General features: G+C 37.0%; 2 protein-coding genes across 4 annotated transcripts in view; one reads left to right on the top strand and one right to left on the bottom strand.

The window, feature by feature from the left end:
* Positions 1-7,554, top strand: part of TPP2 (tripeptidyl peptidase 2) — a 58,642-nt gene extending 51,088 nt beyond the window's left edge. For both annotated transcript variants that reach the window (XM_068162366.1, XM_068162288.1), the window contains 2 exons: positions 3,745-3,864; positions 4,570-7,554. In XM_068162366.1, the coding sequence (XP_068018467.1) occupies positions 3,745-3,864; positions 4,570-4,659 (210 nt within the window). In that variant the 3' untranslated portion in view covers positions 4,660-7,554. The remainder of the gene's footprint in view (positions 1-3,744; positions 3,865-4,569) is intronic.
* Positions 3,856-12,501, bottom strand: METTL21C (methyltransferase 21C, AARS1 lysine). Of its 2 annotated transcripts, none has more exons than XM_068162490.1 (5): positions 12,473-12,501; positions 8,664-8,824; positions 7,945-8,087; positions 6,510-6,627; positions 3,856-6,236 (listed from the first exon to the last, which is right to left on the bottom strand). In XM_068162490.1, the coding sequence occupies exons 2-5, from the start codon at positions 8,767-8,769 to the stop codon at positions 5,842-5,844; spliced, it is 762 nt and encodes a 253-aa protein (XP_068018591.1). In that variant the 5' UTR covers positions 8,770-8,824; positions 12,473-12,501; the 3' UTR covers positions 3,856-5,841. The 2 variants fall into 2 exon arrangements, with proteins under 2 accessions (XP_068018591.1, XP_068018672.1); XM_068162571.1 differs by having other exon boundaries at positions 12,406-12,475.
* Positions 12,502-12,786: the final 285 nt, after the last annotated feature.

The following is a 12,786-nucleotide window of genomic DNA, read 5'->3' as shown; positions in this document are numbered from 1 at the left end:
ACAAATCATGATGCAAGGGGCAGGGTGTTTGGCTTTAGGCAACACCTCAGATGGTGTCTCTTCTGTCTTCTCATTCACCTCACCCTCAACTTCCAGCGCCCCATATTTGTTTTGCAAGGGGAGCTGGGAAGGTGAGGGGAGCCATGAGGGTTTTACTTAGTCTCTCTTATCAGGGACCTGTATCGTCACCTCCCTCTGCTAGGAGAGCCTGCAGAGCCTGGTTCCTCAAACCCAACTCCCTTTCACGTTCCCATACAGTCCTAAGTCTAGCAACTTCTCCCTTCAGTTCAGCCACCAGATTAAGTAGATAATCGAGCTGCTCTCACCTAATGCAGCTGTTTTTTTCCATTGCCCTTGTCTTCTACTGCTAAGAAACCTTAGTTTATTATCATAGATATATATGAACATGAAAAAATTTATTTGGCATTTATAAACATTGCAACTTCAATGTTCCTTCAAGTAGCTGCAGTGTTATCTGTAGATTATATTACTTAACCTAGTATTTTAATTATGTGTAAATGTAGACAATTATTTTAAAAGGTGATTTAAAACTTACATAACTGATTGTAGAGGTCTACTTCCCTTTCATAGGTAACAGTCTTAAGATACTAGGAATGTTTTATTAGGTAGTTCAGTGGTGCTGGATTCAAAGTGCATTCTTTTTTTAAGGAGTGTTTTCAGGCTTTTAAGTACATTAGCTTTGCAGATGTCTCTGGAGAAATCATGTCAGCTTGTTACTGTCCTAAACATATACATATTTACGTAGCCAGTGGTAAATGAGGCAGCTAATTAGGAGATGGACATCCAACTACTTTTATGGATCTGGCTCTTGGCACATTTTAATATTACAGGCCATTAGCTTTGTCACCCCCTGTCAGTGTCCTAGAAGTATGCATTGCCTTTTCTTGTTACCCTTTGTTTATTGCTTTTTGGGCAATGTCTGGGCCATATCACTTGTTCTGTTATTATATTTATTGAAATTATGAAATAATATCAAATACTTAGAATTGCTTCTTTTTATCTAGCAGCGCTTTTAGATACTACAAAGTGGTTTATTTACCATTGTTATACACTTAGTAACTGTTTTCTTTTACATCTTAATAGTACTCCAGTTGCATGGTTTAGTTGATTAGGTGGGCTGGATAGTAGGTTGGACACAATGATCTTAAAGGTCTCTTCCAACCTGGTTTATTCTATTCTATTTTATTTACACATATCAAGGAATCATAGTCTTCATTTCTGTGTTCTTATGAAGCTTTCAATATTTTAATTATAAGGCTTAATTTGGCCAATGTGTACTACTTCTATAGTATTATTTCTTACCTAACATTTTCTGTTTGTAAACTTACTCTGATTTTTAAGCATTTCATGCATTACTCTTAAGAAATGCTAGTGAACTTTTAGTAGTTTAACTTAACTTGTACGCAGTTGATTGAGGCTTTCTTCCATGCATTTGGGCAGAAATTACTGTCTCTTATGAAGAGATTTTTGAGCATTGTTTTCAATCTTTTGGTCCTGCAGACAAATTTTTCTCACTTAGAAATACCCAAACTTTTTATCTGGCCAGAGCAAGGGTGTTTCGTAAAATGCTGTGTTTTCTTGCCACAAAAACTCTAGGAAGCCCTGTTACGAAAGAAATGCTGTCAAGTGGCTTTCCTCCTGCCTTTATCACTGATGTTCAATAACCATTCAAAACTTACAGGGTCAGGTAAGAGCTTTCTTACTAGAGCAGTGACATTATTTCTGGTTAGCCTCCAGTATGTTACATTTGCTGAAAGCTCCAATGCATTTTCCATTTGAGTTTTTTTTGTTCATTTTTGGGGTTTTATTGGCTTTTGTCTTCTACAGAAGGGATTTTGGTTTATGTATTTTTCAAAGTGTGTATTTCTGTTTGTTTTAGTTTGGGGGGAGGGGTTGTTGGTTTGTTTGGTTTTGGTTGTTTTTTTTTTAGTTTAACCAACTAAATCTGCTAATGGATCCACTGAGCAGTTATTTGGAAGTGTTTGCTGGTGTGTTTTGCTTTCAGAAAATACCCAAAGTGATTGAATTGAGAATGCAGCATGCAAAGTGTTTTTCCAATAGCGATATTTGGAAAATCTATACGTGAATGGTGCTGTATGCTCATTGTTGCATATATGTGTGTGTGTGTGTGTGTGTGTGAAGCTACAACAGCTTAAGTAAATACTTCAACACAATGAGTTAAATACATGAAGACAGAAGAATTCTTCATCACTGAAACAGGTTACTCAGGGAGGGAGTTGAGGCCCTGTCCCTGGACATCTTCAAAGTCAGGTTGGACAAGGCTCTGAGCAACCTGATCTGGTGGAAGATGTCCCTGCCCACTGCAGGGAAGTTGGATTAGAGGACCTTTGGATGTCCCTTCCAACACAAACCATTCTGTGATTGCTTGGCATGTGCTTTAGAGCTTCAGAATTAAACTTTTACTTGTTAATGAGGTTTGTTACTTCATTTTTAACTCAATCTTTGAAGTACTAATCTTGCAAAGATTTACTCATGTGATAAACATTCAGTGGAAGTGTTCAGGCAGGTAAAAAGCAGTATTTGCAGTATTTGGATCTTGGATTCCTCAATGTTTATATTTTTAAGAAATACTTTAAATCGGTTTTTCTGTGATGCAGAATGTCTCTTTCTAAACATCCTTGAAATTATTTTGTTAGCTTTTCTTAGTAGGGTATTTGAAATGAACATTGAGAAATCAAAAATTTTGTTCAAGGAATGAGAGGGGAGGAAAAATACTGTAATGAGTGAAGGGAAATGGATAGCAAAGTCCAATGTGAGATTTCATAAACTTTGCCAACAACAGAAATACCACCATATTCAACAACATTTCTGCTGTGTCACTCTTCAGTAAAAAAATAAAAGGAAACTCTTTACTATGGACATTGCAATGGGAATGTGTCTTGATTGCACTAAATCTTAGTGCTGTAAATAGTGAAATAGTATGACCTAGCTGGCAGCACTTTGAATGCTGGCAGTGTTTGGCTGTGAAGAACCTGGTTTATTTTACATCAGCTCCTAAATGACACATTGATTTGTGAATGTTAGTTATAGCCTGGACAAGTATTGTAAGCTGTCTCTTCAGGATCTTTATCAAGAGGAAGAGGTGTTTTGGGTTTTTTGTTTGTTTAATAGTCTCTTAATAAATTACCAATAGTGAGGAGCTGACTGAAAACCTGAGATGTGTCTTCATGCTTACTTGTCTTCATTGCTTGTTTACAGTTACATTCATTTTTCTGTGTGTGAGTGTACATATCATTAGCAGTGTATATTCATGTGTGTTTCTGCAGCAAGTTTTTGACTTCCTAGGAACTGAAACTCTCAGTTGGATCTTTGTTTCTGTAGGTCAAAGATATACCTGCCTGGCTCTTGCTTTTTATTTATTTATTTTTGTTTTATATGTATCATATAGCTGACTCCAGAAAATGAAAATCCAAAGAAGCTACAGATGTAATGAATAAAACAATTATAGTAATGACATCTGTGTTGTGTAAGATATTCTGAAGTCAAATATGTTCATGAAGTCAAAAATAGTCTCTAGGAAATTCATGTCTGTAACTACTACTGTGAATCACATGTTTTATTGCAAATTAAAATGCAAGTTATCTTGTGCAAATGTTTTACTTTAAATCACTTCTGTTACCTGAACAGAATCTGCTATTACTTGTTAAGCCTTTTAAGACCAAAATATCAAGTATCTCATTTTTCTTTGTTTTCACGTTGTAGGTTTTGACTTTTGCCTATAAGCATGCATTGGTAAATAAAATGTATGGGCGAGGTCTCAAGTTTGCCACAAAACTTGCCGAAGAGAAGCCAACAAAGGACAACTTGAAAAACTGCATTCAGGTAAGGTGTATTTGGTAACGTAACAGGACACATTCACACCAAGAAAGCTTTTGAAAGTTAGGTACAAGTCTTCTGGAATTTTTTATACTTTTTATATTGTGGAACTTGCTGAACTTAACATTTTAACTTTATCCAGGCTGTTCTGGTTTGGTCTCCACTTTTGATAGCGGTTTTTATTTTTAATTTCCCAACCCACCCTCACCCCCTTTTTTTTCCCCTAGAGTAACTAGTTTGTGACTCATCATTTTTAGCAGATTTACATTCTGGAACCTACTGTGGGGTACAAAGCAAGCATAGACAAATTAGCTGAAGCTCATCTGCCCACTTAAATCCCATTATGTTGCTGCTTAACCACTGGGTTTTTTACTATTAATCACAATTATTGGTAGTGAAATACAGGTGGAGAATTAATAGGAGTACTGTAACTGCAAAGACAATTTTTGTGTATTGAATTAAAAAACTGTAGATCCTATGGAATGTATTTTTTCCCCATTTTCGGGACTGAGTAGACTCAAAGATCACCAGTTGTGCAATGTGTTACCTTTAAGGTAATAGACATCTTTAGTAAGATACTGGGATCCATGCAGTGTTTGGAAGGATTTACTTTTGGTTTTGTTGGTGTTTTCTTCTGTTTTGTTTTTAGAAGATGACAGCTCAAGAGCTTTTTTTTTTTTAATGCTTCCCCCCGTTTTTTTTCCCCTTCAGCTAATGAAGTTGCTTGGATGGACTCATTGTGCGTCTTTCACTGAAAACTGGCTTCCTGTCATGTACCCACCTGATTATTGTGTATTCTAGAAAACCGACCATTGTAAACCTAAAGTGATTTTTATATGGGGCAGGTTATTAAAAGATAAGTTTGACTTTCTCAGAATGCATGTTTTCATTACTGAATGCTGATTATTAAATTGTGTGTATTTATCAGTAAAGGCACCTGGGTACAGCTTAATACCCGTTAACCTAACTCTGTCATCAGGGAGTTTCCTTATTGTGCATCCCATTGCTGGCAATGGATGTGCCAGAACTGCCAACACCAAGGATTTAGAAATAGGCTGGAGAGGCTTACTGCATGCATGTTAGGTTCTCAACTGTTACTTTCAACTGCAAACCTGTAAAAGCTCTGTATTTTTTACAGTAAACTGAATTTTAACATGTTGATCTTAATTTCAATTGTATGAAGGCCTTAAAGCTACTTCAGGAGTAGCTAAAATCTTATTTATTAGTCTAAAATAATGGGACATTGTTACCTGTATTGTTTGCAAGAGTTTACATTTAATTTTTTTTTAAAGAAAAATTCAACCTCTCAAACTGTTAAAATGTGTTACTTGGAATTGCTGATGCATAGGTGCTCTTGTGAATTTTCATTTTGGAGTGATTTCAGGCAAACTCAAAAATCCATGTGAAGCTGAGTATCAGGACAGGCTGATACATGTATACAAGTGCCAGACAGTTAAGTCTTGATCAGGTATTGTAAAGCTATACATATATGTTTAATAATGTAAAACATAGCAGAATAAATGTGCAAAGTTGAAGATCAAAAAACCACCATGTGCACTCTGATGCTTTAAAATACTATTTTACAACTAATAAAAGCATATAATGAAGCTAAAAATGGTATTGGTTTCTGAAGGAGTACGTAAATGAAACTTGCTGAAAGAAAACACCCTACAAACGTCAGAAGTTCAGTGCAGCCCAGAAAATCAATGCTGCTGCTTTTTTTTTTAAGAGCTTTTTTTACTAACAGATGTTGCTAACATGGTTCCTTCAGTGAAGTGAAATTGGTCTGCTTGAACAGGTCATATCTATCAACAGGAGACGATTTGCTATGTATTTATTTTGCCCTTTTTTATCCTAACATGTAATGCAAAACTCAGATACAGCTGCAGCTTTACAAACATAAATACACAGAAGGTGCACTGTAATGCTGCAAAACATTCCAAACTGCAAGATGCTGCCACTAAATCAATAATAGTTTCCTCTTTAATTCTCTCTTACTGTGGCTTTAAGCAGCTTGACATTAGATTCTGGAAATTCTGCTAAAATGGTTGTTTTAAATATATTGCAAAGTCTTTCCAAAAATTCGTAGTCTGTAGTGAATCTGAATTTATTTGCCCACAGTAATACTGTTCCTGGCTTGCAAAAGTACTCCATTGTTGCTAGCAGGGGGTCCAAAGCTGCATGATGGTATACAACATCAGTTGCCAGTAAGAAATCATAATGGTGAGTTGATACAGGAAAGTCTTCACTAAGGCCTTCTCCCCATACCAGTTTTCTTACTTCAGGTTTGTGCATATTCATGTTCTGTGTGTTTCTTGAAATATTATATGAGAGATTTTCAAGAACTTCAGGCAAATCAGTAGCTGTAACATATGCTCCTAGAGAAAACATGAATTTCTTTCACTCCATAGGTATGTAGTAGAAAAATATATATACAAATGTAAAATAATCTTTACCCAACTTCCCCAGCTTCCCCCCTCACCAATTACTAGAGTAGTTATATTCTCAAAATGGTATTTGACAATAATTTTCCTTTAAAAAAAGGGAGTGATGAAGTTTTCTCAAACTGTTGCTTCATTGCCTTAAAGTGACAGTGGCAGATTTAGATCAACTTTCACAAGAAATTCAAAAAGAAATACAAGTTTACTAACCTAATATGCAGGCCACAATGGAAACCAAGCCTGTGCCAGCACCAATTTCCAAAACTTTTTTGTCTTTGAGGTTGAATTGTTCTTGATTTGACTCCAGATACTGAGATAAAGCCAGTGCCTAAAACAGTTAACACATATCCGTAAGAGAGTGACAGGTAAGTTGCAGGAAAATTAATTAGATGTTTTTATACAGATTTTTTTTTTTTTATATACTCAATGAAGGCTGTAACATAAAAATGTAACATGGAAAGAATTATGACATGTCCTGTTTTTTATATTAAAAAACATTAAACACCTCAGCTTTAGTTTTAGGGTATGGATTTGTTACCTACTTCTATACACTGTGAGTCCTCTGACAGCTCAAGGTAGGCAGTGTTCAGATGTAAACCATACAGTCAGAACAGCAATCGAGAGGTTTAACAATATGTAAAAAGAATGCTCTGGTGTATCACTATCATAAAGTAGATTCAAGTTTCAGCAGAGATTCTTTTGAAAACTAATTTTCTGTTTGTTGCTTTTTTTAAAGTTGTGAAAAAGGAAGTATTAAAAACATGTCATTAACCAGTGCAACACTTGCATATCGATGGTAATATAAACTTACAAAACCACACACACACGCAAACCAAACTGAAATCCAGCACTATATGGCTTATCAGACCTTCATAAAGGTCAACACACTGTAACTTGCTTGTTTATAAACACCGTAAACTGATGCCAAAGAAACTTAACTTCCTCCTTTTGCTTCTCTTCTTTAGAATTGTGTTACTGTTACTGTTTTAACTCTTGTGCTTTTCATAATGCAATACTGGCTACATGCTCTGGGAAGGCTGACAGCTAATGAATCACCAGTCCCATTTGTGGAACCTCTCAGTTTTCTTGGAAAGTTTCACCATCTGCATTCTGGTACCTGATTAATGTGAGAACTGATGATCTGACATTTCAAAGTGATACTGTTTCACCCACCCATATGCTTTCTTTTTCTCTATTGTTTTGAAATTGTCTGCCACTTCCTGTGAGCTTTTTCAATAAATGTGGATCAGAAAAATTTTGAAATTGTATCTTTGTTTCAACCTACTTTCACTTAATCTTTGACAAGTTTCTTTTTCAGCCTCCTTTTTTGTACTGCTGATTGTTTACTTCCCACCAGTGACTCTCAGAACCATGGAGAAAGCTGAACACTTCTTCCCAAGCTGTCTTTCATATTGTTTTTCAAATATCTGTATTCAATTCACAGACCTAGTTGCCACAGTTCTGGCATCAACTGGCAAATTAGCATAAGGTAGAGATTTTTGCTGAAGCACTTCACAATCTCATTCTGCATGAGGAAGCCTCCACTGTCAAGAAGTGTCATCTAAGAAAGCTTCCTTAATATTTGTGTGCTACTGTCATGACACTCTGCTGTCATGTGTTTCTGGGTGTCATATCATGTACTTACCCCCGGCCATACCACAGCTCCAAAGTATTCTATGGACTCCTGAATGACAATCTGGTGGCCAGCATACGTATAGTGCTCTTTATCAAAGTAGTGTGAAACTCTAGGAGTCCAGTTCTGTAGTATTTTAAGAGTTACTGGTGAGTCTGTGAGAGAAAGGATGAAACTTGTGTTTTTACAGGCAGATGTTTATGTGAAGCTTGTTAAAGTTGAAAAGTATCTTGTGACTATCATATGTAGTAACATGGAGTAGAAAAGCTGTCAGGCCATTGGCCTTAAGACTAGTTGCTGTCCAGAAGTGGACTGGCTGACTGGCCAGGGAATGAAAGGTCATTTCCTGCCATTCTGAATTTTTCCGACCATTGGCAATTTACAGATAGAAATAGGTCCTTTTAGAAGAAAATCTGCTAATTCAAATATATAAATTTTCTAATAGCAGAATTATTTTGGTTGGAAGAGGCCTCTAATATCATTGAGTTCAACCTAAGACCATCATAGCTGTTAAGCCATGTCTCAAAGTGCCACGTCTAAACATTTCTTAAATAGCTCTGGGGATGGTGACTCCCACATGTTCCTGGGTAACCTATTCCAATGCCTGACCAAAACAACAGCTAGAAGAATTTCAAGACCAAGTTATCTTGTATTATGGGCTATGTTATAGTTGATATTATGTTGGAGTATGAGTAGCAAGTTGTGCTGCAAAAATCATTTGTGAGTTAAACCTGGATTGGATTCTGCTGCTGGTGAGGCATGTGTGGAGCTGCTAGGGCAGTTTTCAGAGTCATATTGCTCTTCATATGTTTCTTCTTCCTCAGTTTGGCAGTCCATGCTTCCTTAGATTTTGTTGAACAGTGGCTGCTGTGCAGAGATCATGGCAAAAGAGCTGAAATGGAAGGGGAAAAGTAATGTTGTAAAAGAGATGCCCTCTTTGCATTAAACATGGCTAGAAGACTGTAAATAGTTTGGGCTTTAGTTTTGGGGTTTTGTCAATGACAGGTTGAAGGGATGGGAAGTCATCCATGCCATCAGGTTTTTTTGTATCAGGTTTATAATATTTAAACTTTTACATAAATGTTAAACATGATCAAACCTTAACATTATGTGGTAGCACCTGTGCATGTGCATATCCATGTGTGTTTGTGTAGGTAGATACAATCGTGGAACTGTTTTGGTAGAGACCTTTAAGATATCAAGGCCATCTGTTAACACATCGCTGCCAGTTCACCACTAAACCATAGTGAAACATAAGTGCTTGGTGATCAGTAAGCACCACTTCTGCACTTCAATATTTTGAGGGGTGGTGACTCCACCACTTCCCTGGGCAAGCCTATTCCAGCACCTTAGTGTCTTTCATGTAGTGAGGGGTCCAAAACTGAACACAGTATTTGTGGTGCAATGTCACCAGTGCCAAGTACATAGATACAATCACTTCCCTAGTGTAGCTGGCCACTCTTGCTAGGGTGCTGTTTGCCTTAGAGACACGCATACATGTGTATAACAAGGAAAAAAGTGGTTCATAACTTGCTTTGGCCAGTGGCTGAAGTGTGCAAAGTTACTGTGCACAGTTGGCCTTTTTCTGCTTGGGAATGCATGTATTTGCTCTCTCCAGCCACATGCACTGCAGGTAAGTGTTCTGAAATTTCAGTTGCATCATACTGCAGGAGGTTGTTCTTGATATCCTGGTCAGAAGGGGGAGAGGTTTGGCAGTGGCCAGATGGTTCAGCAATACCAGCAGGTAGTTTTTTAAGGAGTGGAGTTACTACTGACTTTCAAGAGTGGTTTATGTGCACACATGGCATTGACACCATTGCAAATGTACTGATACCTGATACATTCCTTATTGCTGCTCCTTCTATTCACAAAGATAGGATGTAACTCCTGAGACACTGCATTTATTTAGTTGTAGCAGTGATTTTGTACTGTTTCAGAAAATAATATTTTAAAGTAAATTGATTTCTGCAGATTTGTTTTGGGTTGTTTGGCTGGATGGTTTGTTCTGGTGACTTTTTTGCCTTGGAGGGCCTCTGTATGGCTAGTAACAAGTTCTGGCCATACATCTGTTGTATATAATTCAAGATAATGGTAGATAAGACCCTGAAGAGACTGAAAAATGAGTAGATGCATTCATGTTTCAAACATGAAATTCTGCCTTCTTACAAGAGCAGTTTCTCATGTAATCAAAAGTATACGTTCGAGTTTTTGCCAATGCTTCTTTTTCATGCCTTCAGCTAGAATAAAATCTGTTTATGTTTTAATGTTTAGGAAATATCTGGGAAAATGTATTGAAACTTGTGTAATTGGTAAGGTGTGCAGTGAAAAGAGAAGAATTTGCATAACTAGTGATGGCTGCAATCAGAAGACACTTGCTTGAAGACCCAGTGTTCTGAACATTTCATATTTAAATGTGCAAAGTGCTACATTTTCAAATCTGGGGGTATTTGGGGAGTTTATCTTGGAGTTGCTTTGGTAAAGCTCTTAAAGCACAAATTTTGTGCTACTTTAGTGAAAATCCACTCCTGACATTACAAAGCAGTAGGAACTTTACTTTGTCTAATACTCTTTATGTAAAAACCAGTAGAGTTTATTTAATGAGTAAATTATTGTCAGTCTGGGTAGAAAGTGATCCTTCCCTATTTTGTCCCTTGCTTAGAGAAGTTACTGCAACAGGTCAAAGTTTCAGTTGGCTATGGGTCACAGAGTGTACCAGAAAATAGCTTGGCAGCATGCTTAATAAATACGTATTTGTTGATCTGCTGTTAAGTTCTTGCAGCAAATAAAATTACATCTCAGATCATGAGGTATATATCTGTTATCACCCACCAGTACAGACTGAATTCTGAATTCAATTAGACATACATTTCTGAATTAAAAATTGTTTTATCCTGTTTTGTTTTTTAAACTTTTCTAAAATAGGTGTCTGCTTAAATATTTGTGAAAAAGCTTTCCTGGATTTATTCAGTCCCTTTTTAGAATGATCAAAGGGTCTAAAAAACAGCTAGGGGTTACACTGGTACTCTGGTCTGACTGTCTGATCCTTAAGTCCATCAGTTCCCTGAGCTCTTGGATGGCAGGTTGCAGGGACTTGGGGGAGTACTCTGCTTTTGTTATGTCACCTCACATGCTGGTTTATGGCTGGGACCTGCAGATGCTCTCATAATGTCTTTTCATAGGGATAGCTTTTGCTAAACAGAAAGTGATTTATTATATAGAACCTGCTGCCATAACTGTTAAAATTTGTATTTCATCAAGTGGAGTTAAACTTTTTTTTAACTGCAGACTGCAGGACAGATTTACAATTTCTAGAGTTCAAGTATATTAGCATCTTGACCTTGATGCACAGCTTTATGTTATCATTTTAAGTGACAAAAGCCTACCTGAAGACTACAGGCACGAGTATCGAGTAAGCTGTTTGTCAGTAGTAACGTTTGCGTTATTACATACCATATGCACAAGAAACAATTCTAGAACAACAGCAGCAACTTGAGTAAAAAATTCCATTTCTTACAATGCTGACATTTTTCTGATCCATATTTTACTGAAAATTACACATCTCTAAAATAATCTTGATGTAATAATACTGCAACCAGAACCTGCTCTCTTAAAACATGTTGACTCTCTCTGAATGCTAGCAGCCAATTTCTTTCCAAAGTGATCCCGATGGGAAATTAATTCAATTCTGGGCTCTCCACAAAGTTTTTAAAATCACTATTGACTTCATTAATAGTCTTAAACTGTAGAGAACAAAACACCTTACAAAATTACATGTGATTTCTTCAGAACCTAAGGGAAAAAAAAACCATTCACAAAATTATATCTATTTGACAGCACCGCATAAAATTAACAAAGTAATTAAACACCCAAGGGCAAAGTATAAGATGATGATAAATTTTAGGGGAGCAGTTTATCTCCTGTAAGAAAAAACTTTGTGCCCCTTAAGCTTTCAAAATCCATAGCTTGGGAACAGCTTTTCAAATCTAGCCACACAGCCCAAAAAAAAGTAGGTTAGTGAGTCACCCTGTATCACTGGGTCTCCAGCTGTAAACACAACTCTGCTGCAATGTGTTTCTTTCACCTGGACAAAGCTGTATAGCTTTGTCTGATTTAACAGGAATTACTTTTTCAAAAGCCAGTTCCACTTGCTCTCATGTGAAATGCAATCGCAGTGTCTTCTTGCTGAGACGGGTCTTAGCCATACGCTCACACCATACACAAACATCCCTTTGTCTTTGAGCTCACAGAAGTTTCAGATGTTAAATAACTTTGGGTTTTTTACAAGATTAATATAAATGCTAGGAGATAAATAGAAGGTTATTGTTAACTAATACAATATTTGAGGCTACAAGCTAGAGGCATGCAAATACTGAAAGCTGCAGTAATGGTCACTCCTCACAAAGCAGCAGGGGTCAGGATAGGCTGAATTCCACTGACTAACACAGCTGAGCTGAAATACATGAATTCAGACACCTTTCCTTAGTTAGTAGAGCACAGGAAGGCACTTCAGTCAGGGTTAGCTGGATGGCTCTGTGGGTACCTGCTGTAGTAGAGGGCACTGGACGTTCCCTGCAGGCAGATGCATGCTCTAGATGTTTTTATACAGGCATGCACCTGAAAGGAGTAGCTCTCAGCTCTGACCAGTCAGATTGCAGGCTATTTAGAGTAACATGACCAGGCAGCGCTTGAAGAACTTACTATGTTACACTAAACTCTTCCTTACCGTTTTGCTGTACAAAACTAAAGTGCACTTAGGCTTCCCGAAGCTCCAAGCCTACCAACCTTCAGAAATCAATTCTCAGCCACCTCCAATCTTTTGTTCCCTTTTTGCAGAGCAAATGTTCCTCATATTTG

Source organism: Melanerpes formicivorus, unplaced genomic scaffold (genome assembly GCF_026170545.1).
Source record: "Melanerpes formicivorus ecotype bairdi unplaced genomic scaffold, bMelFor1.0.p_v2 SCAF_1, whole genome shotgun sequence".
In the NCBI taxonomy this organism is placed as follows: Eukaryota; Metazoa; Chordata; class Aves; order Piciformes; family Picidae; genus Melanerpes; species Melanerpes formicivorus.
Note: the sequence above shows the minus strand (reverse complement) of the source record. Positions and strands in the feature narration are given on the sequence as shown.